The sequence below is a fragment of the Aureobasidium subglaciale genome, assembly GCF_000721755.1.
Source record: "Aureobasidium subglaciale EXF-2481 unplaced genomic scaffold scaffold_30, whole genome shotgun sequence".
NCBI lineage: Eukaryota > Fungi > Ascomycota > Dothideomycetes > Dothideales > Saccotheciaceae > Aureobasidium > Aureobasidium subglaciale.
The window spans coordinates 48266-72240 of NW_013566965.1; the positions used below are offsets into that span (position 1 = coordinate 48266).

Genomic DNA, 23975 nt, shown 5'->3' on the forward strand with positions numbered 1-23975 from the left:
CTACTCCGCATCTGCTCTATGACCCTTGCATAATCCGAAGCTTGATTTTATGCACCCGGTTTATGTATCAAATTAACCATGTTTGCATTCTCTCATGTCTACTTTGTTCGTGTCTGTCGCCAACACGTCCTTCGACTTCTGCTACTGTATCCTTCGCTGTACGCTAACCTCTGTCGAGAAGCCGAGAGCCTGACTGCTAATCTGTCGATCCATGTAGGTTACCTTCTCCAATCTCAGCTCTGCCGGCACGATAGTGTGCACCTCATTCCGACCATGGATGCTTCTTTGATAACCATATCCTCTTACAGTGCTAGTGGCTTCATTTTGCTACTGCTCCATTCACAATTCATTTATCGGATATTCAAGCTCTCATACTTGAGCCATGCGTTACGTGCCTTATTGACATGGTCCAGACCCAGTTGATCGCCCTCGCTGAAGCTTTCCGAGAGAATGTCATCTGCAGTTCTGATTAGTAAGAGCTTGATGTGTAATGAGCCACCGTGACATACCGTCTTCGAGAGGCTTTGGCCGAGAGTAGCTTCCATGTGGAATGACCGCAAACTTGATCTTCTCGAACTGTTTGCCTTTGATGCCTGTGCGCTTCGACAGTCTCTCCTTGGTCTCCTTGAAGATCTCGCCCTGTTGGATATCATCAGTATGCTTGCTTCTTTAACTTGTTTAGTTGCATCGTTACTCACCTCCTTGACAAGAAAGATGAAAGGCACACCGTGCGGTTTCGCGGGCTCTTTGTCGTAATGGAAACATCCGATGAGCGGAGGCGTACCCTCCTTCTCGGCCTCTCGTTCCTCTTCTGGCAGACGCTCTGCGTAGACTTGCATAAACTCGTTCAAAGTCGACACTGGTGTATCTAGGCCAAGATTCTTATACACTTTGCCAGAGTGAGCCTCGTAGAATCGAATTTGCTCAATGAGCTCGTCTGGCAGCTTGGCCTTCCTCTGGAACACCGGGAGGACGTCTTCGAAAGTACCAACCTTGGGAACAAGACAGTCGAATGTTTCTTCCTTGGTCACTCCTTCGGGGAGCCATATCACCTTGACTGTCTTGCGTTGTTCCAAATCTGCCAAGCTCATCTCCAGGACTTCGTAGTACAAAGTGTCGGGTGACTGATTTGTGTAGCCATAACCACCACCGTAACCGCCAGTACCAACACCAGCAAGAATGGTCTGCACTGTCGTTGTAGGCGTTCGCTTGACAGGCGCACGAGGCTTGCCGCTTTGTGAGTTGACTGTAGTGAATCGCAAATGTGTAGGATCGACCTCTGTCTTCGAAACTATCGACAGATGTTGGGCTGTCTTGTTTGCCAAAGTGTCGTACGAGTCCTTTCTCGATAGGAAGACCTCGAACTCATCCGCTCCCTGCTCGAGTGGCACGCTCTGAGGTGCTCCAGGACGTGGTAAGAAGAATACACGGATGCGATTCAATAGATAATCGTAGAAGGAGATTGCATCAGTGTAGGCAGAAGGGTAGCTCTGCTGGAATGCTTGGGCCTCTTCCACTGTCATGACCTTCTGGAAGCAGACAATGTCGCCGTCTTGGATCTCAGACTGGCCCAAAGTCTGCTTGGGCTTCATGACATCGATAAAGTTTTGCTTAATCTCTTCGAACAGCTTGAGCGATGTACCAGCTTCCCATCCCATGAGTTTCAAGATCGGCTCAGCGAGATCTTGAACCTTCTGGTGCTGAAGCATGTACGTGTGACCTACACCCTTGAGCGTCTGGGTTTCGTGATCGAATTGTTTGAGGAAGACAATAATGGGCTTCTGCTCCTGGGCGGGTGGTGAAGGCGGCGGAACATCAGCATGCCACACCGGCTTGCCATCTTCACCACGGGTAGTTTGCTCGATGAAAAGTCGGAATGACGCTGCCCTGGTAGAAAACTTGGCATTCGCTTCTTCGAGGGTCATTGTCGAGTAATTGAGAGGATGGTCGGGCCTGACAGTACCGTTCTGGCGGTTGACCATGACCCAGGGACGAATTAGATCTGCGTCAGTTCCAATGTCCTGTGCGACTTGCTCGTTGAATTCTGACAAGGTCATCGCCTTCTTGCATCGCAAAACTCTAGGAGCTACAGCTTCCTCCTGGTCTGTTGATTTCCAATCGACCAGATCGAAACCTTGGTAGGAGCGGAAGTTGCTTTCTGTCGCAACCTGAACGTTCATGTACAAATGAGCCTCTTCGCGTTCCTTGCGTTTGCGTTCGAGTGCAGCGCGCTCCTCAGCGAGGCGGCTTGGCAGGTGTGTGGGAGGTTGGATACTGTCACTGTCTCCCAGAATCTGATCAATACGGCTCTCACGGATGTAGACCAGCATGTAAGCGCTCATCGAACGCTTGGTCGACCATTGACGAGTGAAGGGGTTCTGCATCTTGGTGGCACCATTAGGACCAGTAGGGGCATAGTCGCCACCGAAGTTCTCGTCCATAGCCTCTCTGGGGGTGGCGCGGGTGACGCGATCGTCGTCGAACTTGAAGAATGGGCTGTCCTTGGTGGGCTTGATGAACGCATAGTAATGACCGGCATTCATATCGCCACTGTGCACAAGCACGCCATGCAGGCGGTAGATGTACGGCTCTGAGCGATCGGCCGTCTCTGAGAGGTATGGAGATGCGTCCCAGATCTCAGGGAATTCATAGCGGTCGTTGACTTTGACCATGGCATCACGCACAAAGTCATACTCGAATCGCTTGAGTTGGAGGTGCAGTACCTGAGGGAAGCTCTCGAAGATGACTCCCTTCTTGGCGTCTTGTAGACCATAACCTTCAGCGGCATATTTGTTGTCGCCTTCAAGAGTCTCGACCTGGACGTAATCACGGAAACTGTCGTCAAGCGTCTTACATCCGCTGACATTAAGTTGCAAGTCCCAGAAGTCCTCAACACGAGAGCTCTCGTAATCTACGTCTATGCAGCGGAGATACGTCTTCATCTTACCGACAAACATCTCGGCTAGGACGTTTGCTGCTTCGGTGCCCTTCATCTTTTCTTCCAGTTTGTCCATGAGAATACGGGAAAGTTCTTGGACATCTTGTTGCTCGAAGACCTGGCGAGATTCCCATCCAAAAGATTGGGTAAGTTCCATGGTGGAGACGGCGGCAGGATCAGTCTGTAGCTTGTAGAAGAGACGCTGCAAGGCCCAGGCACTGCTGTTTCGTGCGTCCGTCTCGTTCTCTGTAGGTATTTGGTACACCGCCTGGACGATCTACGTTAGCGCACGATCTCTAACATGACATGGGGTTTGCGTACCTTGCGGAAAGCGTTGGTGAAGAATAGGGATTGGAGCAAGGAGTTTAGGTAGCAGGTGGCACCTTGATTGCGCAGACCCACCATGCCGGTCTCTTTCTTCGAGTCGTAGCTGAAAAAGTAATGTTAGTCCTTGATCGATACATATCGAGAAAGCATGGTAGGAACGTGGAAGAGATCGTGCCGTTGAAATAGAGAAAAAGGAAACTGGTCCTCAAGCCATTGGCAGAGATCGTTGAACGGTTGTGATGACAAACAGGCTGACGGAGGGCTCAGACTGGAGAAGTCCATATCACGATCTCTCATACTGCCACATGTTGTGGTCGACGGGAATCGGAGATGGAGAGGGGGAGTGCGAAGTGTAGAGAGTTCTGAGAGACAAATGGAGAATTCACTCACTTGACAAAGTTGTGCCACAGCACACCAGTTGGGTCTTTCAGGACGCGGACATAGGCTGTCAGTTTCGCAGTGTCGTTTTCTATCAAGGGGCGGTCCTTGTCGTCGAAACGAGTCGCAAACACTCTGTTCTTCTCGGCAAAGCGTGTAAAGCCCCAATCGCCCTCCTCTTGATTAAAGCGGTGTTGAGCCTCGTGGTGCAGATATATGGACGGGTCGTTCGGATTCCAAAGGACGAGCATGAAGCGAGCACATGCATACCAGTCTGCCGGGGGCTTGTCTTCCTCGCCATAGCCCTGTTCGAGGTAGAAGCTGACTGACTCATTCGCGTTGTTACCAGCGGGAAAGAAGAGGACCTTCCAGGGGTGGTCGCCGGTGTGGAATGTCGGGCTGTGGTGTCTGCGAGGGAGTGTGCGCCAGTCTTTGATGTCCCAGGTAAATGTGGTTTCTGACTCGATTTCGAGATCGGGGTCTTCGGGCATGAAGCGGTTGCGCATGGCGGCGTAGTCGTCGGCCTGGGGTTCCTGCACGGCAGCCTCCTCCATCGAGTCGTCTTCGGGTGATATGATGGCTACATCCTGCTGCTTCTCGTCATAGTCAGAGTCGACTAGCATGTCATGGCCGAGCTGGGTTCGAAGAGTTAGCGACTTGTGGCGGAGGGGAGTTTCTGTCCGTGGAATCGGTGACGACATGGTGAGCAAGAGGAGCTTCTGTTATACAACAGGTGCAAGCTGCGCGGGTCGGGTGGCATGGATGGTAGGAGACATTCGCGGCCTCGCTGACTGTGAAAATGATTGCGTGAGCTGCATGGAGAACTTACATCCATCTTGAGTCAAGTAGCTGCGCTGCGCACAACAACGGAAGGCGCGATGCTGTGAGTGTTGCTTGCTAGAGTTGCTAGAGTAGGAATGTGCGGTCCAGATGCTGCCGCTGCTGCTGCTGTTGCACTCCTCACACGCTCGGATGGCAACTCGCGGAATACGGATACGGGAAGCTGCGGTGTGGTTGATGCCTTGTGCTTCTAGGATATGGCTCGGTCGGCGGCTATGAATATGCCAGCACAATCTATTGCCTTCGGCAGGTGGTGAGGCTGTTGTTCGGCAGGCCGGGAAGAACGTGTAGCAAGATGAAAGCACACGCCAAGCTCTGTGACGTCTTCAGTTGTCTTCGCTTTGCTCGTGGGGCAAAGCCTTCTCCCAGCAGCTACCTACTCTCACACTAGAGTCAGCTCTTTCAATGTTGTGCCACTTCACATTCACATTCGCATGCTCTAGTCTCCTGACACTGTTCACATTCACTTCAGAGTGATGCTCAATCCTTCAGGTAGGCCAGTCTTCAACACTTGCATGTGAAAGATAATTATTTCACGCTCTCTCCTGCTCAACTCCTCCGGCTTTGACTCATCAACTGCGTCTTTGCTCGCGAAATCAACTTCCTCGTTGCCTGATTCCGAATGGACACTCGATCACATCGATCAATTTTGTTCAAACTGCCCATAACTCAGCCCCACTTCACCAATCCTTATATCCATTCAAGACGACCATGGGCGGCAATGCTTTCCCGGACCTCGTCGTTCCTCGCATGAAACCACAGGACTATCAAAGAGTCAAACAGTTCGCACTTGAAAATCTATCCAAGCGCCATCCTGATGCGACTAACATGCCGGAGGCTCCTGGGAAACTGGACTATGGCGACGTGGATCTGATCATCGAATTGCCATCACCCACACTGTTCCTGTACAAGGAAGTGGCTCTCGGTTTTGGTACTGAACATATAAAACCAAATCACCCCACTTACTCCTTTGCTGTTCCACTCCGAGACAAGCATGATGGGCTGCAGGCTTTTGCGCAAGTCGACGTGCAAGTTTGTCCTCCAGGCTATCGCTCATGGACCGTTTTTCTACACGGCTATGGAGATCTCGGTTCGATACTCGGCGTATTCAACTACGGCTTCGGATTCACATCGAGAAACGACGGTTTCTATGTCCGTATCAAAGAGCAGGAAACCCAGAATTGGTCCGCCAGTCAGGTCTTCTTGAACAACGATCCAGATCTGGTCATGAAGTTCCTGGGCCTCGACAAGCACAAGTACGCGCAAGGGTTCAAGACCGAGAAAGAAGTTTTTGACTGGACCGTAGCCTCTAGGCTGTTCAATCGAGGGCTAGTCGAGAAGAGAGGGAATCAATCTGAGATGCGAACCCGCATGGAGAAACGGCCTATGTTTCGTCGCTTCATCTCCGAATACCTACCAAATCTGCCAGACAACGAAGCCAACCTCGAAGAGACTAGAGATACCCACACCCGTGCAGCTCTTGCGTTCTTTGGCAAGCAAGATGAATTCAATACTCGTCGCGCGAAAGTGCTAGTGGAAAATGCCGAAAAACACGCATGGTACGTCATCAAAACCACAGTCCTCACCCCTTTTGCAAAGTTGGAGTCGAAACGCCTGAATGAGGTCGTGAGGGCGCTGAAGAGGTTCGTCGCATTCTCTGACGGCAAGCCCTACATTCATGACGTGCCGGCAATGGATACAGAAAGTCAAGCTCGATTTGCACCGTTCGTCAACGATGCTGACGAAATCGACTCGGAAGTGCGCGACTGGATCGTGGGCAACTGGGAAGAAGTCAAAGCTCGTGAGAGACAGAGGGTCAAAGGTAGCAGAAGACTCGCGGTTCAGCAAGGTTAACCCTTCCACATCAGAAGGTATTCGCACTACGATATAGTCTGTGGCCTGACGGTTATTGACTCGAGGTTGAAGATCGACAGGGACAACAATAGTTCAGTATCCCTGCATTTTCGGAAGATGCTCACGGATGAACATGCAAAATATTCCTCGACATAACAGATACCGAACCCGTGGCCGGGGAAGCGAACGGGTCCGTTTACCGTAGCTTGTCTCCACATCTTGAACAAGAAAGCATGGGGCCAAGGGCTTGTGAACATTTGGCAGATATAGAAGCTATCTTAACCACGTCGCTGTCAATTTACTTCAGTCGCACGAACGTGTTTTGCATTTGTCGTTTCAACGAGTACTGAGAAACGTCCAATCCTCTGTACGAGGGTCTTGGCATTTGTAGACAATCCATAATCTGGAGAGGCGGAGCCGTTCGCTCGCCTCCAAAATAAGATTCGTTGTCACCGCCCTAGTGCGGTCTCGACTCGTTGGGAACTCCAGGAAGAGAACCCCCCAGTTCATCGCCTCAGACTTACCTCGGTTTGCGAGTGCGGTCACGGCGGTTTAAACCTTGCTGCGGCAATTGTTTTGTACAGAAAAGCCTTGTCACCTTGTCCCTGCGACCTGTCAAGCCTCTTTATCTCATCATTGGACTGCGCATTCTGGACACCAACCTTCTTTCCAATTGATATCGCCGTCGTATCTTATCCAAGCCTTGGTAACTTGGCGAGTCACTCCAGGCCGTTTCTTTAGTCAAATCCAGCGCATCCCTCCATCTGTGTCGTCTCTTCGTCATATGGAGTTTGTGCCTGAGTTTTTCTGCCTGCTCCTCAAACAGATTCATTAAACGCCCCCAGGGTTAATAGCTCACAAGCCATCAGCCACCACAGCTTGAACAGAGACGCCTAACATCAACCCACCGGATCTAAGTCCGGTTCCAGCTGACAAGATGAGGTCTTCTGTGTCGCACGACGCAATCCACTCATCGAGTGTCGAAGCCTCTAGCAGTAGTGATGCTGTCAAAGTCCGTCATACATCTAAGGCAGGTGTTGAGACCTATAACGAAACTATCAGCCTGCCAGAGTATGGCGGAGAATCTGGAGGATCCGTGGACTCAATGTCCATAGCCAAAGACGGAACCCATCGCCGCCTCAAGTCGCGTCACATCCAACTCATCGGTATTGGAGGTACCATTGGTACTGCTCTCTATGTTTCCATCGGCAATGGTCTTCTCAATGGCGGTCCTGGTAGTCTGTTTCTGGCGTTCAGTATCTGGTAAGTCCTCCCAGAGATTATCCTCGGACTGATCGTAGCATTTCGTTGCACCGCTTCATAGCAGCAGCTTGGGCTTTCGGAAGCTCATAACGAATAGAGTCAAGGGCAATGTTGATAACAACTGCAGGTGCTCGTTCATTCTTGCGGTCACCATAAGTACGAGCTTTCCTCCTCCATTTCCATGTGCAGTCATGTCATGTCTAAAGTTACCTTGCGACATATGCTACGCCACTCCAAAGCGACTAGCCAATGCACCTCTTGATCTTCGTCGCTGACTTGAGGCTCTAGGTACTGCCGAGATGGTCACCTACCTCCCAATATCGTCCCCTTTCATCAGATTTGCCAGCCGCTACATGGATGAGGCCATGGGCTTCGCTGCTGGCTGGAACTTCTTTGTCTTCGAGGCCATCCTGGTGAGTCGTCTAATGCTTGGAGTTAGGTTCCTTTCGAGGTCACCGCTTTTTTTCCGGAAAAAACCTCTGAAGAAAAAACAACTGGCCGAACTTCTTCGTCTTTGAGTCCATCCTGGTGAGTCCTGTCTAATGCTTGGAGTTAGGTCCCTTTTGAGGTCACCGCTTGTAATGTCGTCATTCACTACTGGAGTGATATCGTGCCAGCTGGTGGCATCATTGCTATTGTCATTGTGCTCTATGCGTGAGTAGCCTGATCAAACGTCACGAACACTGCACTCATACAATCCGTAGTCTGATCAATCTCCTCACTGTCGAGTGGTATGGCGAGACTGAGTTCTGGGCAGCTCTCGGCAAAGTTCTACTGATCATTGGTAAGCTCAGATTGATACGAGATTATCTTCCCTTGACTAACAACACCTTTATGCTTGATCATTTTTACCTTCGTCGTCATGCTTGGAGGAAACCCACTCGGCGACAGATTTGGCTTCAGATATTGGAACAATCCAGTACGTGAAAATTCCGAGAACGGTATGAACGCCATACTGACCCGATATTTTTCTTCCAGGGAGCCTTCGCCCCCCTCTACTATGGCGGCAACCTTGGATATTTCCTTGGGTTCCTTCAGTGTCTTATCCAGGCTTCCTTCACCATCGCTGGACCTGATTATGTCAGCATGGCTGCCGGCGAAGCCGAGAATCCTCGCGTGGTCATGCCCAAAGCCTTCAAAGCCGTCTTCTATCGGTTGACCACTTTCTTCATGCTCGGATCCCTTTGCGTTGGCATTCTGGTCCCCTACAACGACAAGGAACTCATTGCTGCTACTACTGCCGGCGTTCCCGGTGCAGCAGCATCACCTTATGTTGTGGCCATGGATCGCCTTCGTATCGGTGTGCTTCCCCACATTGTCAACGCCATGGTTCTGGCTAGTGCTTTCTCGGCTGGCAACAGCTACGTCTACTGTGCATCCCGCTCCCTATATGGGCTTGCGCTCGAAGGCAAAGCACCCAAGATCTTGACACGCACCAATCGCCGAGGTGTACCAGTGAACTGCACTCTTGTTGTCCTGTGCATTGCTCTGCTTGCCTTCTTGCAAGTCAGTGCAAATGCTGCTACTGTGCTCAAATGGTTCATCAATCTGGTCACCGCATCGCAACTCATCAATTACGCCGTCATGTGCATGACATTCATCTTCTGGAAGCGTGCTTGTGACGCGCAAGGCTTCGATCGCAACAGTCTTCCCTTCACGGGTTGGGGTCAGCCATACCTCGCCTGGTACGGCTTCATTGGTTGTACTGTCATGGCTTTTGTCGGTGGCTACACCGTATTCCTACCTGGCAAATGGGACGTACCCACTTTCATCTTTAGTTACTTCATGATCGGACTATTTCCTATCCTGTTCGTTGGATGGAAGTTGATCAAGAAGACCAAATGGACTCGCGCAGTGGAAGTTGACCTCAGAGGCGAGGTGGAAGAGATTGAAGAGTACCAGGCCAACTTTGTGCCTTCTAAGGCAAACGAGTAAGTAAGATTCAAGTGGACTTGAGCATTTCAGCTAACAAACTAATTAAAGCTCGTACTTTGAGAAGGTCTTGGACAAGCTCTTCGGCTAATGATGGTGCAAACCATATACCAAGAAAATGGTTGCACATCATGCCATGTATCAGGCTCCATTGCGACCGTCAATTATCTACGCAGAAAATTATATGTCTCCATGCCCCTTTGCTTGGCCATGGAGTTGAGTCGCGTTGTTTTCTGTAACGGCACATTGTGAAGGGAGACCTTGTTTGTTAGTTGTTTTCCTGATTTCACAGATTGATCAAGCATTGTTCTTCAATCCTATCGAGCGTGGTCAACATCCAATGACAACCTCCTAGTATTCCTTCGTCACCAATGCCTTATTGGGAGACCAATATTCCAGCCCCACAAGTTTAGTCGAAAGCTTTGACTCGCCTGGAGATCGCCCGCGGTCGCTCGGAGACAGAACAATTGTCGTTCGTCCTTCTCGCTTCACCAACATCACAACCAACAATCCGCGGAAGGATTGACTGTGCCGCAACTTTCGGCCGTATAAATTTCGAGTTTCTGACTCGCATCGCCGAGAGTTAGGCTGTAGTCTGGTGTGTATTCGAAAATGACATCTCTCAAGGAGCAGTAGATCTTGAGTCCACGAGTATCCAATTATGTCACCTGATCAACCACTTGATCCAGGCTCCTTATGTGTGATCCTGAGCAGTCAAAATACCCGGCAAAGATGATAAGGTAGTCACTAGCATATCAGCTTGACTATGGGTTGCCTTGCATGCTCTTGGGACCAAGACAAGGGTAAACAACCAAGTCTGGGCACAGATAACCTCGTCTTCCCCTTCTGTTAGCCGCTGCCATTGATCTTTCGAACTCGTCTACTCCGCGTTTTCTTCTGGTCGCAAAAGTGATTTCCAAAACGAGTCACTGGTTTCCAGACTACACATTGGTTGGTCCTGATCATGTTGCCAAGAACATTGAGAAGATCACTTGTAACGTTAGCCGCGCTCACCACACCAGTGTATACTCAGAACAACGCGTCGCAGGAACCATGCGCTCAGCTCAGCTCCCTGGCGACGAACGACGCCACGTTCTTTCCAGCAAACGTTGCTCTTTCGTGTCTGCGTTCTGTCCCACTTGCAAAAGCAGGTGATCTGGTCCAGCTTCAAGGTCTGCGTGCATTTCTGGAATTCCAGAGCGACTTGGAGTACCTCAAGGATCCTACTATTGGTCGAATCTATCCTGGTGTGGATATTCTTGCTGGCTTGGACAAACTCACCTCGCTGCTCGAGGATGATGCCTATGACAACGAATACGATTTCCAGACGGATGTTTCCAGGATATTTTCCTCGGCTTATGATGGCCATCTGGCGTACGTCCCTGACATCACCGCTGTCTTTGCTTTCGGTAGACTACATACCGAAGATCTAGACGATTCAGGTGTTCCGTCGTACTTCTCCTTGATATCTGTGAGTATGGCCGAGGTTCGTCACGAGAAGTTTGATACTAATATATACATATAGATCACCACTGGCGACAACGTAACCCCAGAAGTCTACGCATATAGTGATAAGCTGCTCTGTTCAGCCCTAAAGACTTTGACTACATCCCTTCTCCAGTGGTTCAGATCAATGGCGAGGATATCCTGAGCTGGCTCAACAGTTATGCGTCCCAGGACGGCCGATCCCAGGACCCAGATGCAAACTACAACCAGTTGTTTGTTAATATTCCCGCATTGTTGTATCAGGGCGTCGAGACGAATTACTTCGCTCTTTCCAGATACTATCAAGGCGATAACACTGTACTGAGGTTCGCTAACGAGACGACACGGGATGTGATTACACGAGCACAGCTACTGTTCAACGCAACACTAGAGGGACTGACTGATGGTGCGAGCTTTTTCGAGAGGTTCTGTAACAAGAATTTGACGGAGACCATCCTGGCACAAGCAAGCTCATCGTCTTCTCAGACGACATTAACCGAAACTCAAGTTCCCTTCGAGCCTGTATCGACAAAAGGTCTTCCACCACCTCATCCTGCCTATCCAGACCCGATTGCGATTTCTTCGGACAACAGTGTTGCTGGCTATCTCTCCGAATCTATCTCGGAACTTGCTATCCTTGCTATCCCGAGTTTTACAACGAGCTCACCGATTGAATTTGAGAACGTTGTACGGCAGCTGCTGGCAACGGCGAGTGAAAATAACCGCACCAAACTTGTAATTGACTTTCGCGGCAACTCATGGCTTCTCAAAAATCCACGTCTGTCACGGTCGGTGGAAGGCCGCAGAATGGACCTATGCAAGGTGTTGGCAGTGTCAAAGGATCCCAGGTCCAGGGAATGTTCACCTTATACTCAATCGTCAGTGCAGTCATCACCGCCGCGCCGATATCCGACCAACTCGAGTTCGTCACCAAATTCGGAATAGACTTCGTTCAGGCTACCACACAAGCTCTCAGTCGTGCTGCTCCAGGAGGCGCGGTGATTGTACAAGCCAGTCTCAATTTCCGCAACAATATCCGTCAAGGCGACGACTCGGTGACTCCACTACAGCATATCTACGAAGCAGCAGATTGCAGATTCTTCTACACGCCTGAGATGTATGCCTCGCAAGCAGCTGTGTGGGAACGCGCTTATAATTCAACTTGGGGAGATATGGAGTGTATTGAGGGTTCTACCGAGCATCCTTCTTCTGTTAGCGGTGGTAGTGATGTTACCGCTGGACCTCCGGGGATGGCAAGTAACTTCTTTGGAGGAAACAACACAATCTTCCTGGGAGAGCAACTGGCATCTGCGCTTCTTGTGAATAGTACCTCTGGCAATAGCACGGATACTGTTTCTGGAGCGGGCTCGACAGCAGGAAACAATGGTGCCGAAGGTGGTCAAGGTAGTGGAGACTCCGAGGGCGGATCCACTTATGTTTCTGTCCCTACCGTCTTCGCTACCTTCATGGCTTTAGGCCCTATCATGCTCTCAACTTATTAGATTAGCGACTGGAAGGCAAGATACCAGTGTCAATGTCCAATATGAGTATAAGCCATGGGCTCCAATTCAGTTATCAGCTATTCAGTTGTGCAAAGCAATTCTTCCTCTATGTCATTAAGTGCAATAAGTGCAATCCTTACCTCTTTCTAGCAAAGTTCTCATCGCGACGATCAGCACATTATATCTTTTTGAAGCGCGAACGTAGTCTCTCCTTGACCATTAAGGCATGCATGCGAGCCCTACAGTAACATTAGCAGATTGAAAAGAAAGCAAAGAAAGTAGGGGGAAAAGTTCACTTGTTGAAGACAGTGGCTCTTCTGCTGACGACGGTGGTGTGGTTGGCAGCAGTAGGTGGTGGCGGGTGCGAAGTCAGGGCAGCAAAGGGAGCCACCGTAGGCTGAGGAGTGATCATAGCAGCATTGGTCACGGCCATATGAGCCGCATTGTAAGCTCTGGCAGCGATAATCTGACCGGCAAGCGACGATCTGGAAACCGGGCCAAGTGCAGCTTCAGCAGCAAGTAACTCTGTTTGAGCCTTGACAAGGCGTTCCTCCTTGGACATCCAGACATCTGCGCCCGATAGCTCTCTGACGCGCTGACCTAGAGTGAGAAACAGCTTCATGGCTCCGCCTTCGTCGACGAGGTCACCAGCAAGCGCCATTTCCATGAAGTGCTTGTTCTTGACCAGTGTTTCGACCTGCTCGACGCAGATCTTGACCGTGACATCGATCAGAAACTTGTCTGCCAGAACTGCTGCATCTGCTCCAAGAATTCTCTGAGCGGCCTTCGGGAACCAATGTGTATCGGCAAGAAAGATTGCTTCGTGGAAGAAGACATCGGCAGCTGCGTGACGAAGATCGCGGCAGTCGAATTGTTCGCCAATGAGGTACAGGTCGATGTGAAAATCGAGGTTACGGCCCATTGAGCTGCGCTGGTGGATCGTGGTGTAGGCGGTTCCATGGATAAAGCGCAACATGGCGTAGATATGTTTGCTGTTATCCTCATCGCCGAGGTCAATGACTTGAGAGGTTGCAACCTACGAGTCCGAGGATCAGTACTGTGCTAGAATAACATCATGTTTCTCCATAGATCATGGACCGCTACATTTGTAGCTGTAGAAAGGCACAGTACTTTAGATGAACAGAACAGGCTCCCCTGAGAGAACATATCTCATCGGCTCTCTGTAAAAGGTGCTCTAATATAGCAAAGACTGTGCCTTTCGACCACTCTTTACCCGCAGATATGTCTTGATGAAGACGAAGGAGGAGTGATACATACAGCAAAGTTGCTCGAGAATGCGCACTTGAAATACTCGGACTTTGCGCTGAGGATGGCCTTTTGGGAGAAAAACTCGAATCTACCGCCACCAAAGCGGACGACAACGTCGGCAGTGATAGATTTGCAAGAGTTGTAAACTCTGGGATGATGCTATTGCGCATATATCAGTTTTCAAGCGCGCCATCGACATGGATGATATGTTGCTTACCCCAACGCCTTGCCAAAAAGGGCGCACAGCCCAGCGCTCGTAGTCCTCATCATTGTGAGAGTCCTTGGGAAAGCCACAGTCCTGAAACTCATTAAGAGACGATGGGACGGTGGATGCTTGATCGTCTTCGCCCAGGAACTCTGCGAGTGATCCTTCGTTGCCAGCTGACCACGACGAGCCTCGCACAGCGATGTATGAGGGTCGAAACATGGAGTGCCGAGGGATTGTTGTAAGGGGAAGAGTAATGTTCGACATTCTTTCCGTGGTGATGATGCTGGATTGTCGAAATTCAGACAAACCAAAAAAGCGCGCTCAATGACAAACAGAAAGCATGCCGCGCTCACTTGCTCAGAATCAGGCTCCGACTTAGCAACCATAATACAAAGCACGCTCTTGTATGCTAATCACAAGCTAACCCTCTCACTGATCGTAGCATCCATGACTTGTCCTACTCTTTCGACGCTGTCCCGATTAACCAATTTTAAAGAAGCACGTGTGAGAAAGAAAGGCACATGCAAGATTATTCATTCAGGATCAAGACCATAGAGCTATATGAACAGGGAAGTGAAAAGTAATGACACACTTTTTGGTATCGCCAGGCAAGTGGCAGAATCGTGGCCTTTCGGTCCTGTTCAATGCTGTTCATTTGACCTGATAGTGTTGCGAAGCGTCTACAGAACACCATGTAATTCGGCGGGTCTGGCATGTTCGAGTTTCCTGGTCAGCGGCGCTGGACTGGGTTCGGTCTCAGAGGCGTTCGGATGGAGTTGTTGTGGAGAATGATGAGTGGGTGAGTGGTGTCAGACACTACTAGTCATGGTCATCTAGATCTTGACACTCCAGGGGTGGGGCTCGTCACCGTACTGGATGCCCTCGATCCAGTCCTTCATGCGCTGAGCGATGGGACCAGCCTCCTTGTCGGCTTCGAGGCCACAGTTGATCATGGAGTCCTTCCAGCCAATGTTGCGGACAGGACTGACGACGGCAGCAGTACCAGCACCAAAGACTTCGAGCATGCGACCCTCCTTGTCAGCCTCAGCCAGCTCTCTGACAGTGAACCTGCGCTCGTTGACCTCCCAGCCCTCGGGGACCAGACGTTCACGAGCGAGCTCCAGGATGGAGTCGCGAGTAACGCCCTCGAGGATAGTTCCGTCCAGAGGAGCCGTCATCAATTCCTTCTTTCCGTCCTTGTTGAGAATGGCAGCGAACAAATTCATGGTTCCGACCTCGGTAACCCACTCCTCACCGTCTTCCTCGAACAGCCACAGGTTCTGGTGGAAGCCACGAGAGGCGGCTTGCATCTGAGGGACGATGCAGGGGGCGTAGTTTGCACCGAGCTTTGCGTTGCCAACACCACCGGGCCATGCACGAACGGCGTATGTGGTTGCTTCCAGGGAAACGGCCTTGAAGCCGGTGGGGTAGTATGGACCGACAGGAGAGGCAATGACGTAGAGGAGGGCAGAGCCGGGTGGGCCAACACCGAGAGTGCGCTGGGTGCCGATCATGGTGGGACGGAGGTAGAGCGAGTAGCCGCGGGCACTAGACAGGGCTGGTCAGAAGGGAAGTCCACAGTAATGCTAGGAGCACAAGAAGACGGAGAATAGCAAGAGACTCACGCAGGGATGAAGCGCTCGTCGGTCTTGACAAACTTGGCAATCAGATCAATCATGGCCTTGGGGTCGAAGTTGGGCAGGGCAATGCGGGCAGAGGATCTGTTCAGACGGGCCATGTTCTTGTCGGGGCGGAAGAGCCGGACGGTGCCCTTCTCGTCCTTGTAGGCCTTCATGCCCTCGAAGCACTCAAAGGCATAGTGGAAGACGCACGTGGCCGGGTCGAGCGAGAGGTTCTGGTAGGGCGTGATGCGAGGAGCCTGCCAGCCGTCCGTGGCCGTCCACTCGAGGGACAGCATGTGGTCGGTGAAGTGCTTGCCGAAGACCAGCTCATCGTTGGGGATCAATTCCTTGGGGGTCGTCGACTTGGTGATGGTCAACTTTGAATGGTCAATTGCCGTCAACTTTGGCTTGGACACGTCTTGTGCAGCAATGGCGTAGCATCGTGCAGAGGATGCTTTGAGTGCTCTGGCAAGGCCAAACGTGCGGGACAATGTCCGTGCCGAGCGGAATCCGCAGGAGGAGAGCATCTTGCTGTGAGAAAACAATCAAGAGATGACGAGGAAACGAGCGACAGGAAAGACGTGGACGTGTCGACTGATGTACCAATCTAGACTGGATCGCAGTGAGTCAAGTTAATTTGGCCGGTACTGACGGCATATGCGGGCAAGACGCGGGAGAGTCACCGGCGCCGTCATCGGAGCTATAAACAACACCCTCCGTGCTCCATCTCCGTCCACGCCGCCCTGCCGCCCTGCCGCCCTGTCCTTATACAGCGCTCGGGCCTCTCAGACCCTGGATTAGATAGACACCTTGTGAAGCTCGTGTCCCTGCGTTTTGTCGTCGTATACCGTTCCTCATTGCACCCCCTGCCTTGCTGTCCGCTCCCCGTTTCGCACGTCTCGCTCGCCGTTACAAAGGCTTCACTGGACCTCTGCCCGTCACTCATGGAACCTTGAACATCCTCACTCAGCAGCCATCATGTTCTCGTCAGCCCTCAAGTCCTTCACTTCCAACATTGCTTCCAACTACTCCATCGCTCCCCAGCCTAGTTCAACCTCTGGACCATGGAGGATCTTCGACGCGAAAAAGAAGTCGACGGGTAAGCCCGTCTCGGTCTTCATCTTTGATAAAAAGTCCCTCGAACCTTCGACCAATTCTCTTGGAGGCGGTCGCGCCAATACCTCCTCGGTCAAGCGCGCTCAGGAAGATGTCATTGATCGTCTGAAAAAGGAGGCAAGCTCTCTCGCTCGTCTGCGCCATCCTAGTGTATTGGAACTGGCTGAGCCTGTGGAGGAGACTCGTAATGGGGGCCTCATGTTTGCGACTGAGCAAGTCACGGTTTCACTGGCTGCCTTGTTGAGCGAAAAGGACGACCAAGAAAGAGCTGGGAGAGGCGCTGGAAGAAACAGCCGTTACGTCGTCCGAGGAAACGATGGTCAAGACGAAATACGTGAACTCGAATTAGATGAGTTGGAAATACAAAAGGGTCTCTTGCAGATCGCAAAGGGTTTGGAGTTCTTGCATCAGAGTGCCAAATTGGTCCACGCGAACCTGACGCCCGAGGCCATCTTTGTCAATGCCAAATCTGATTGGAAGATCTCGGGCCTGGCCTTTGCTACTCCCTTTTCCGATTCTGCCTCGTCGCCGTCCTTGTCGCTATCCGAAGTCCTGAACCATGACCCGAGACTGCCACCTTCTGTACAACTCAGTCTTGACTATACTTCTCCTGACTTTGTTCTCGACAACAACATCAACCCCTCGGCAGACATGTTCTCCCTGGGTCTTCTCATTATCGCTCTTTACAACTCTCCGCATCGCAGTCCGATCGAGACTCACGAGAGTCTTTCGGCTTACCGACGTGCCTTCTCCTCACCTTCTTCCGTCCCTAGCCAAACCAACAACTTTCTCTCTTCAGTTCCACTACCCAAGAATCTGTCTTCTGAGCTACTGCCACGCCTGATAACCCGTCGTCCGGCGCAGCGACTCAATGCCATGGAGTTTCAGCAAGCTCAGTATTTCGACAACATACTCGTCTCGACTATCCGCTTTCTTGATGACTTGCCGGCCAAGACACCCAACGAGAAGGCTCAGTTCATGCGAGGTCTGGCGAAGATCATGCCGCAGTTCCCCAAGTCTGTCCTGGAAAGAAAGCTTCTCCCTGCCTTGCTGGAAGAAATGAAGGATCGCGAGCTGTTGGCTCCAATCCTCTTGAACGTCTTTGCCATCGTGAAGGCTTCGCCATCGGGGAAACGTACTTTCACTGACAAGGTTATTCCAAGGTTGCGTAATATCTTCCTTACACAGCCAAATACTAAAGCTCCTGCTGAGCGTGACACTTCCAAAGAGGCTGGTTTGATGATTGTGCTTGAGAACATGGAGATTGTGGCCGGCAACTGTTCTGGCAAAGAATTTAGAGATGACATCCTGCCTATCATTGCTTTGGGTCTTGCTTCTCCTACTCACGCCGTGGTCGATGCTGCCCTCTCGACTCTACCATCAGTCCTGCCTGCTCTCGACTACAGCACCATCAAGAACGAACTGTTCCCAGTCATCGCGGGCGTCTTTGCTCACACAAGCTCCCTCGGCATCAAAGTTCGTGGTCTTGAGGCCTTCTACACGCTCTGTGGTGGTACTGCTGAGAATGACTCCATCAGTGACGGTCTTGATGGCGTCTCAATATCGCGTGACTCGTCCAAAGTCGGTAGTAGCCAAGTCCTTGACAAGTTCACGATACAGGAGAAGGTCGTGCCTCTGATGAAGGGCATCAAGACGAAAGAACCCGGTGTCATGGTAAGTTGTATACATTGTTATACCCAGTGCTTGTCTATAGCTAACGATTGGTACCAGATGGCCGTTCTCAAGGTGTTCAGGCAGATCGGTCAGGTCGTAGATTCTGACTTCCTCGCCATGGAAGCCCTCCCCATTCTCTGGAGCTTCAGTCTTGGGCCTCTTCTTGATCTTGAGCAGTTCCAGGCTTTTATGACCTTGATCAAGTCGCTGTCTTTACGGATTGAACGAGAACACACACGCAAGCTGCAAGAGCTCGGCTCAAATAATGGTGCAGGTTCGGCACGATCTGGGGCAAAGCAGCCGACTGCATTCCAAACAATTACGGCCAGCAACGGAGGTGATGTGGACTTTGCAAGTTTGGTCAGTGGAAGGAAAGGCAATGCTACCCCGGACATCATGAACGATTGGGGCCCGCCCGCTGCCAAACCTGCATCAACACAGTTTTCGGCTCCCATGTCTAGCGCACCGCAGACCTCATCCTTCTCCTCTTGGACGAGTGCAGCACCAGCCCCTCGACAGAGCAGCAACACTCTGGGCTCTTTGCAGGCGTCTGCCAACCTAAGAACGGTAACGCCAGATCAAAGTCTGAATCTCAATAATTCTTTTGCTGCATTAACACCCGCATCACCTTACAATGCACCGCTGCAGCCCTCTTCTCGACAGCCATCGAGTTTGATATCGTCACCTCTGGGCCAGGCAGTGAGCAATACTCCATCTTCGATCAACTGGTCTGCGGCAGCGATGGCACCAAGCCCCTCAACTTGGTCATCACAGCAGCGGCCGACGAATGGAGGTGCTCTTCCTCCACCTTCACAGCGGACTTCTTCTTTCACAATACCTCCGCCTCCAAGCTCCATGTCACAGGCCCCAAGTCTCAAGCCCAGCTCCGCATTCTCAATGTCCGCCATGCAACCTCAAAGGCAAGCTTTGCAGCAACAAACGCAACAGCAGCTACAGCAACAGACAAGCCGAATCAGCGGGTTAGACAAGTACCAATCCTTGATTTGAGTCCACAGGCAGTCTGTAGAAGCGAAGATAATGTGCTCAATATTGGTATGATAATATTCTCTCGGGCATCAGTATGGAAGCAAATCACGGCGAAATCGACCGTCACATGATGAATTACCAAACGCTAGAGGCGCTAGCCACATCGAGCCAACGAGCAGTCGTGTGCTTCTCGCATGCACTCTTCCGCTTCTCGCAGTTTTCCACCTCTCATGTGCGGCACCCATCTACTGTCCAATCTATATATGCCTCACTGTTGTACTCGTTGAGTTCCAAGATGCAGGAGGCACTAATACTGTCAAAATATCGTTCACGCAGCATTGTCCGCTAGCAAGATAGCCTGCATTGGTGCCTCAGGTTTTTCCTCAGACGGCTGCTGATCTAAGCGCTCCATTTTGCAGTGTGTCGAGTTCTGCTTCGTTAACCATCTCTGACTTGATCTTGCTTCCCCGTCGCTTTGCAATGCTAAGTTGCGACCATCTATACTGAGACTCCTCGGTTTTTTTATTGCGCCTCTACCATCCTTTGTCGCCGCAGGTTATTGATGGCTGAGACGGACGCGCTGTCATCTACACATACAACCCTTGACTACGTATAGCCAATAAAAGGAGACAAACTGTGTGAACGCCGTCCAACAGCATGAACCATTGTGTACAGCCTCAAAGGCAATGCTCAGCTTGGCCAAGACATTCGGTCGTTGGCCCGGTGGGTCGCGCGAGTCAGTGCAAGATAGGCCGATCGCCCATCAGTGATAAGACCTTGGCCGAGCCTGGTATCAGCAATTCCCAAACCTAGAATCTCAGCGCCGATATTGACCGATCAATGTGCAATCTACTCTGCTACTTTACGTGACAGTAGATGCAGTCACCAATCAACAGTCCGACGACTCGAGTCTCAGAGGTCATACCGCGGAATGTACTATCTAGAAGGGCATGCTTGGAATGTCACAGGCAAAAGCAGAAGTGCAACAAACAGCAGCCTTGTTCCAATTGCCTACGCCGTGGTATCCCGCATCATTGTGTTTGGCCGACGGATCCACGACGGCATCGGGTGGCTGGGCTCAGCAGTCCACTCCAACAACGACCGACAACTTCTCGTATACCGGACTTTGAACTTTCGACCCAGGTTCCCCGGATTCGAGGTTCGGGAAGTACGAATGCTTCGTCCCATGACCCGGATGAAACTCCTCAGCCTGGACGGCTATACAGGATACGAGATGCACCGTCCTACTACGGGCACTCGTACTTCGGTCCTCACTCTGCTGCAGCTCTCATCGGAGACTCGAGCTCGGCATTGTCTGATGGCATCAGCGTGGGTTACTCACATCGAACACGTCTAGGAGGCTCAACACAACCATTTCGATCAGAGCGTGGGCCATACGCACAACTTTGGGAGCTCCTGGGAAGCCTACCTCGGAGGAAAGCGGTAGTCGATAGACTCGTCCAACTCTTTCTGGGCGAGCTGAACGTCACACTTGATGCAGTGCATAAGGAGACTTTCATGCGACACTATGAAGAATTCTGGGATCGCAAGGCGGGTTGTGATGACCTGACCAATCTCAATCTGCGATGGCTCTCAGTGCTGTTTATCATACTTGCATTCGGGGAACTTCTGGCTTGTCCTCAACCATGCTCCGTCGAAGCACAACGCGAGTGTGAGGACTCTTCACTACACTTCTACTGGTCGGCGAGGAAGAGTCTAGTCGTCGCACCGTCCTTCTATGGAGAATCCCCAGACCTAACCCGAGCGGGCATTCTCATTACACGCTACCTGATCTATACCAAACGTATCTCCGAGTCTTGGCTCACTGGTAGCTTTGCGGTCAGAATGGCTCAAGCTCAAGGCATGCATATCGATGGAGACCATCTGCATCTTCCTAAGAAAGTGGTTGAAACACGTCGCAGACTTTGGGGTCAGCTCTACTTTCTCGATGTCAGCATCGCTCTTGCTTTGGGGCGGCCAAATTCGATCAACGAGAAGCACTGCGTATTCGGAGAGATGGACAACATCTGGGTGGACGATTTGTCAAACGAAGAAGCCACTCTAGCTGAGCCGCTAGATCTGGAAACGAGCCCTACACCGAGCGCTCTGCTTATATTCCAACATCGTCTCACTCGGATCATTGTGAAGATATACGACATGCAATTTTGCGCGGCTTCAACTGCAAATCCATCAACGTCTTATGATGAGGTTCTGCGGCTTGATGATCTCCTCCAGCTCTGGAAAGAAGATTTGCCATCCTATTTTGCCTTCAGTCCTGACACACGTATGGACAACCAGCATGCGTACCTCGCTTGGCACCGTGGCTACCTGCACTCGGCTTTCCATTTCGCTCGGATCACTTTGCATCGCGCTTTTCTCTTTCGGCCCAGTATCACGAATCGCTTTCAGCGTAGTCGTGAAGCTTGTATCTCCTCTGGATGTGCAGATCTACAGAATAAGCTCTCTTTGCATAACCCAAGCATGGCCGAGCGTATCAAAGCGCATGTAGGTGCACATCAGCTTTCGAACAGCGCACTCATACTAGGAATCATTGCGGTCCAGTCACCTCACGCTCGACAAACAGAGGGCATCCTGAATGATCTGCAGTCATATTGCTATCAACAACATCATGATCCATGGTCCAACGAGTTTGGGCTTGCGGAAGCACGGGTCGTAGAACTATGCATCGCAAGGACTCAGCAAGCACGTCGATCAGGTACATCGACAACACTACACTCGAGACCGTTGACCAGCCTGAGCTCAGATGATGTTGGGCGTATTCCAAGTGTGTCACAGGGCCACGAGGCCGTACCATATCCCATGAGTACTCACTCTGGGGAATCGAGAGACTATCTTGGCCCTGGCCGAACAGAGCCATGGTCCTTCAACGAATTTCCAGAGCTCATGGACTTTGGGTATTGGGAAGGCTTGATCGATAATCTGAGCGAATACTCCGCCGCCTACAACACCTGACATTTTGATCCGAGGGAGTGAATTCCTCTTATTTTCTACACAATGGGGTTTACTAAGGTACCTAAGCCATGGCTGATGAACGCCTTCAGATCCGAATCCCTCTGCAGATAGATGGGTGGGTTGTAACTCGCTCCGATACCACTGGGGGTACCTGTCAATATCACTGTGCCTTTCTTCAAGGTGTGTCCCTGGGATGGTGGTTAGCTTGCGGTGTTCCACCCATGCACGTCTCGGGCTCATCCTTACACTTGACAGATATGCCAGAATCTCCGCTACGCTGAAGATCATGTTCTTTGCCAATCCATCCTGCATCACCTTTCCGTTCAAGGTTGTCTTTAGCCGCAGCACGTTCGGATCAGGCAATGAGTGTTTGCTGACAATCACGGGACCGAGCGGACAGAAGGTGTCGAAACCCTTGCTGAATCCCCACTGGCTTCCCCGTGCCTGAAACTTGCGAGCAGTCACATCGTTTGCAACTGTATAGCCAAGAACACTATCCATGGCGTTGTCGAGGCTCAAGTCTTTGCAATCTTTTCCGATCACGATTGCGAGCTCGACTTCGCCATCGACTTGATTATGGCATGTCTTTGGAATGATGATTGGCGCCGTAGCTGTTGTGATAGTGGTCGCCGGCTTGAGGAATACCTCGGGATATGTGGGTGAAGGCACTTTCATCTCCGCCTGGTGTGGAGTTAGCGCTGCACGTCTCATCGAGCACGAGATTCCTTACAGCGTGGTCAGTGTAATTGAGTCCAATGCACTGAATTGCGCCAGCTTCCTCGACGCTGATGGGTGATAATAACTGTAACTCTGATCAGCGAGAATATCTTTCGATTTGGATCTTACCAACCTTAGATATGTGCTTCTGCTCTCCGGTAAAGTCGGCATCACTATCGAGCGCCGATTTTGCGTCGAGTAGATTGACCGCCACTGGGATGTTGTCCAGCATGGCCAGACCGACTGCGGTTTTGATCAGTAACTCTGACCCTCCTCAAAGCCTTCTTTCAAACGCTCACCATCGAGATCCTCGTTCTCTGGCTGTCCGCAGTACTCAAGGCCATCGTCAGCTATAAACCTGACGAAACGGTGCCAGACAGGTCCTTCGAAATCTGACGCGGGTGTCTTGGAGAGCATATTCAAGTTGTATGAAGAAGTGATCATGTAATCGTGTTCCTCGTGCTGGGGGCTAAGCTGAGCATTTATCATGGGTCCGAGAGAGTCATGTTACGCTAGCCGAGCAATTAATCAGTATGTCTCCTCATCTCCGCATCCTATCTCACCTTCTACCTATCACACACCTCAACTGTGACCAATGGCCTGAATAGCACCTTTGGCGTAGCTTGCCCGAAGATATGGCGCTACGGCGCTTGGCATGGTAACTCGTAGTCCCTTGGCCGACGCTACGGCGACCATCGGCCAGGCAAACCAATTGAAACCGACTTGCTATCATGTCCGACCGTTGGGCAAGACTCGACTCATGAACAAGATTCCGATAACAATGGCTACACAAAGACCAGTACCGCTCTTCACCAATTGAAGATGGAGCATATATTGCGTGGTCGATCCGTGCCGGACACCATGTTCATCCTCAACTTTCTGTCAAACAC

At 51.2% G+C, this 23975-nt stretch overlaps 9 protein-coding genes across 9 annotated transcripts; 5 read left to right on the top strand and 4 right to left on the bottom strand.

Moving 5' to 3' along the window:
* Positions 1–55: 55 nt before the first annotated feature.
* AUEXF2481DRAFT_44138 (uncharacterized protein) lies at positions 56–4744 on the bottom strand. The gene is made up of 6 exons (XM_013484389.1): positions 4473–4744; positions 3656–4278; positions 3260–3368; positions 699–3206; positions 510–639; positions 56–457 (listed from the first exon to the last, which is right to left on the bottom strand). The coding sequence occupies exons 1-6, from the start codon at positions 4476–4478 to the stop codon at positions 351–353; spliced, it is 3483 nt and encodes a 1160-aa protein (XP_013339843.1). The 5' UTR covers positions 4479–4744; the 3' UTR covers positions 56–350.
* Positions 4745–4900: 156 nt separating this feature from the next.
* Positions 4901–6650, top strand: AUEXF2481DRAFT_44139 (uncharacterized protein). Its single transcript, XM_013484390.1, has one exon. It carries the CDS (start codon positions 5195–5197, stop codon positions 6335–6337), a length of 1143 nt encoding a protein of 380 aa, XP_013339844.1. The 5' UTR covers positions 4901–5194; the 3' UTR covers positions 6338–6650.
* A 792-nt stretch (positions 6651–7442) lies between these two features.
* On the top strand, positions 7443–9623 carry AUEXF2481DRAFT_48309 (uncharacterized protein; the record flags this gene model as incomplete). Its single annotated transcript, XM_013484400.1, has 8 exons — positions 7443–7600; positions 7728–7756; positions 7889–8013; positions 8157–8254; positions 8305–8384; positions 8473–8519; positions 8579–9531; positions 9584–9623. The coding sequence occupies 8 exons, from the start codon at positions 7443–7445 to the stop codon at positions 9621–9623; spliced, it is 1530 nt and encodes a 509-aa protein (XP_013339854.1).
* Positions 9624–10496: 873 nt separating this feature from the next.
* AUEXF2481DRAFT_33109 (uncharacterized protein) lies at positions 10497–12519 on the top strand (the record flags this gene model as incomplete). Its single annotated transcript, XM_013484375.1, has 4 exons — positions 10497–11003; positions 11058–11100; positions 11154–11805; positions 11850–12519. 4 exons carry the CDS (start codon positions 10497–10499, stop codon positions 12517–12519), a joined length of 1872 nt encoding a protein of 623 aa, XP_013339829.1.
* Positions 12520–12811: 292 nt separating this feature from the next.
* Positions 12812–14260, bottom strand: AUEXF2481DRAFT_33110 (uncharacterized protein; the record flags this gene model as incomplete). The annotated part of the gene is made up of 3 exons (XM_013484376.1): positions 12812–13555; positions 13798–13947; positions 14006–14260. 3 exons carry the CDS (start codon positions 14258–14260, stop codon positions 12812–12814), a joined length of 1149 nt encoding a protein of 382 aa, XP_013339830.1.
* A 569-nt stretch (positions 14261–14829) lies between these two features.
* On the bottom strand, positions 14830–16145 carry AUEXF2481DRAFT_69921 (uncharacterized protein; the record flags this gene model as incomplete). Its single annotated transcript, XM_013484402.1, has 2 exons — positions 14830–15544; positions 15622–16145. 2 exons carry the CDS (start codon positions 16143–16145, stop codon positions 14830–14832), a joined length of 1239 nt encoding a protein of 412 aa, XP_013339856.1.
* Positions 16146–16596: 451 nt separating this feature from the next.
* On the top strand, positions 16597–19416 carry AUEXF2481DRAFT_8592 (uncharacterized protein; the record flags this gene model as incomplete). The annotated part of the gene is made up of 2 exons (XM_013484350.1): positions 16597–18408; positions 18466–19416. 2 exons carry the CDS (start codon positions 16597–16599, stop codon positions 19414–19416), a joined length of 2763 nt encoding a protein of 920 aa, XP_013339804.1.
* Positions 19417–19844: 428 nt separating this feature from the next.
* On the top strand, positions 19845–22763 carry AUEXF2481DRAFT_498927 (uncharacterized protein). The gene is made up of 2 exons (XM_013484417.1): positions 19845–22425; positions 22624–22763. Exon 1 carries the CDS (start codon positions 20272–20274, stop codon positions 22366–22368), a length of 2097 nt encoding a protein of 698 aa, XP_013339871.1. The 5' UTR covers positions 19845–20271; the 3' UTR covers positions 22369–22425; positions 22624–22763.
* AUEXF2481DRAFT_498595 (uncharacterized protein) lies at positions 22386–23941 on the bottom strand. The gene is made up of 5 exons (XM_013484418.1): positions 23385–23941; positions 23219–23328; positions 23099–23170; positions 22615–23049; positions 22386–22556 (listed from the first exon to the last, which is right to left on the bottom strand). Exons 1-5 carry the CDS (start codon positions 23572–23574, stop codon positions 22404–22406), a joined length of 960 nt encoding a protein of 319 aa, XP_013339872.1. The 5' UTR covers positions 23575–23941; the 3' UTR covers positions 22386–22403.
* Between the last annotated feature and the right edge of the window lie 34 nt (positions 23942–23975).

Excerpts from the sequence above, each read along its gene's own strand:
- AUEXF2481DRAFT_44138 (XM_013484389.1), bottom strand. Across the intron at positions 640-698 it reads TCATCTTTCTTGTCAAGGAG|GGCGAGATCTTCAAGGAGAC; the intron begins GTGAGTAACGAT and ends GATATCCAACAG. Across the intron at positions 458-509 it reads GCCAAAGCCTCTCGAAGACG|ATGACATTCTCTCGGAAAGC; the intron begins GTATGTCACGGT and ends TCAGAACTGCAG.
- AUEXF2481DRAFT_44139 (XM_013484390.1), top strand. The coding sequence starts at position 5,195 with ATGGGCGGCAATGCTTTCCCGGACCTCGTCGTTCCTCGCATGAAACCA.
- AUEXF2481DRAFT_498927 (XM_013484417.1), top strand. The coding sequence starts at position 20,272 with ATGCAGTCACCAATCAACAGTCCGACGACTCGAGTCTCAGAGGTCATA.
- AUEXF2481DRAFT_498595 (XM_013484418.1), bottom strand. The coding sequence starts at position 23,574 with ATGATAAATGCTCAGCTTAGCCCCCAGCACGAGGAACACGATTACATG. Across the intron at positions 23,329-23,384 it reads AGAGAACGAGGATCTCGATG|TCGGTCTGGCCATGCTGGAC; the intron begins GTGAGCGTTTGA and ends TCAAAACCGCAG. Across the intron at positions 23,171-23,218 it reads AGCAGAAGCACATATCTAAG|TTATTATCACCCATCAGCGT; the intron begins GTTGGTAAGATC and ends TCAGAGTTACAG.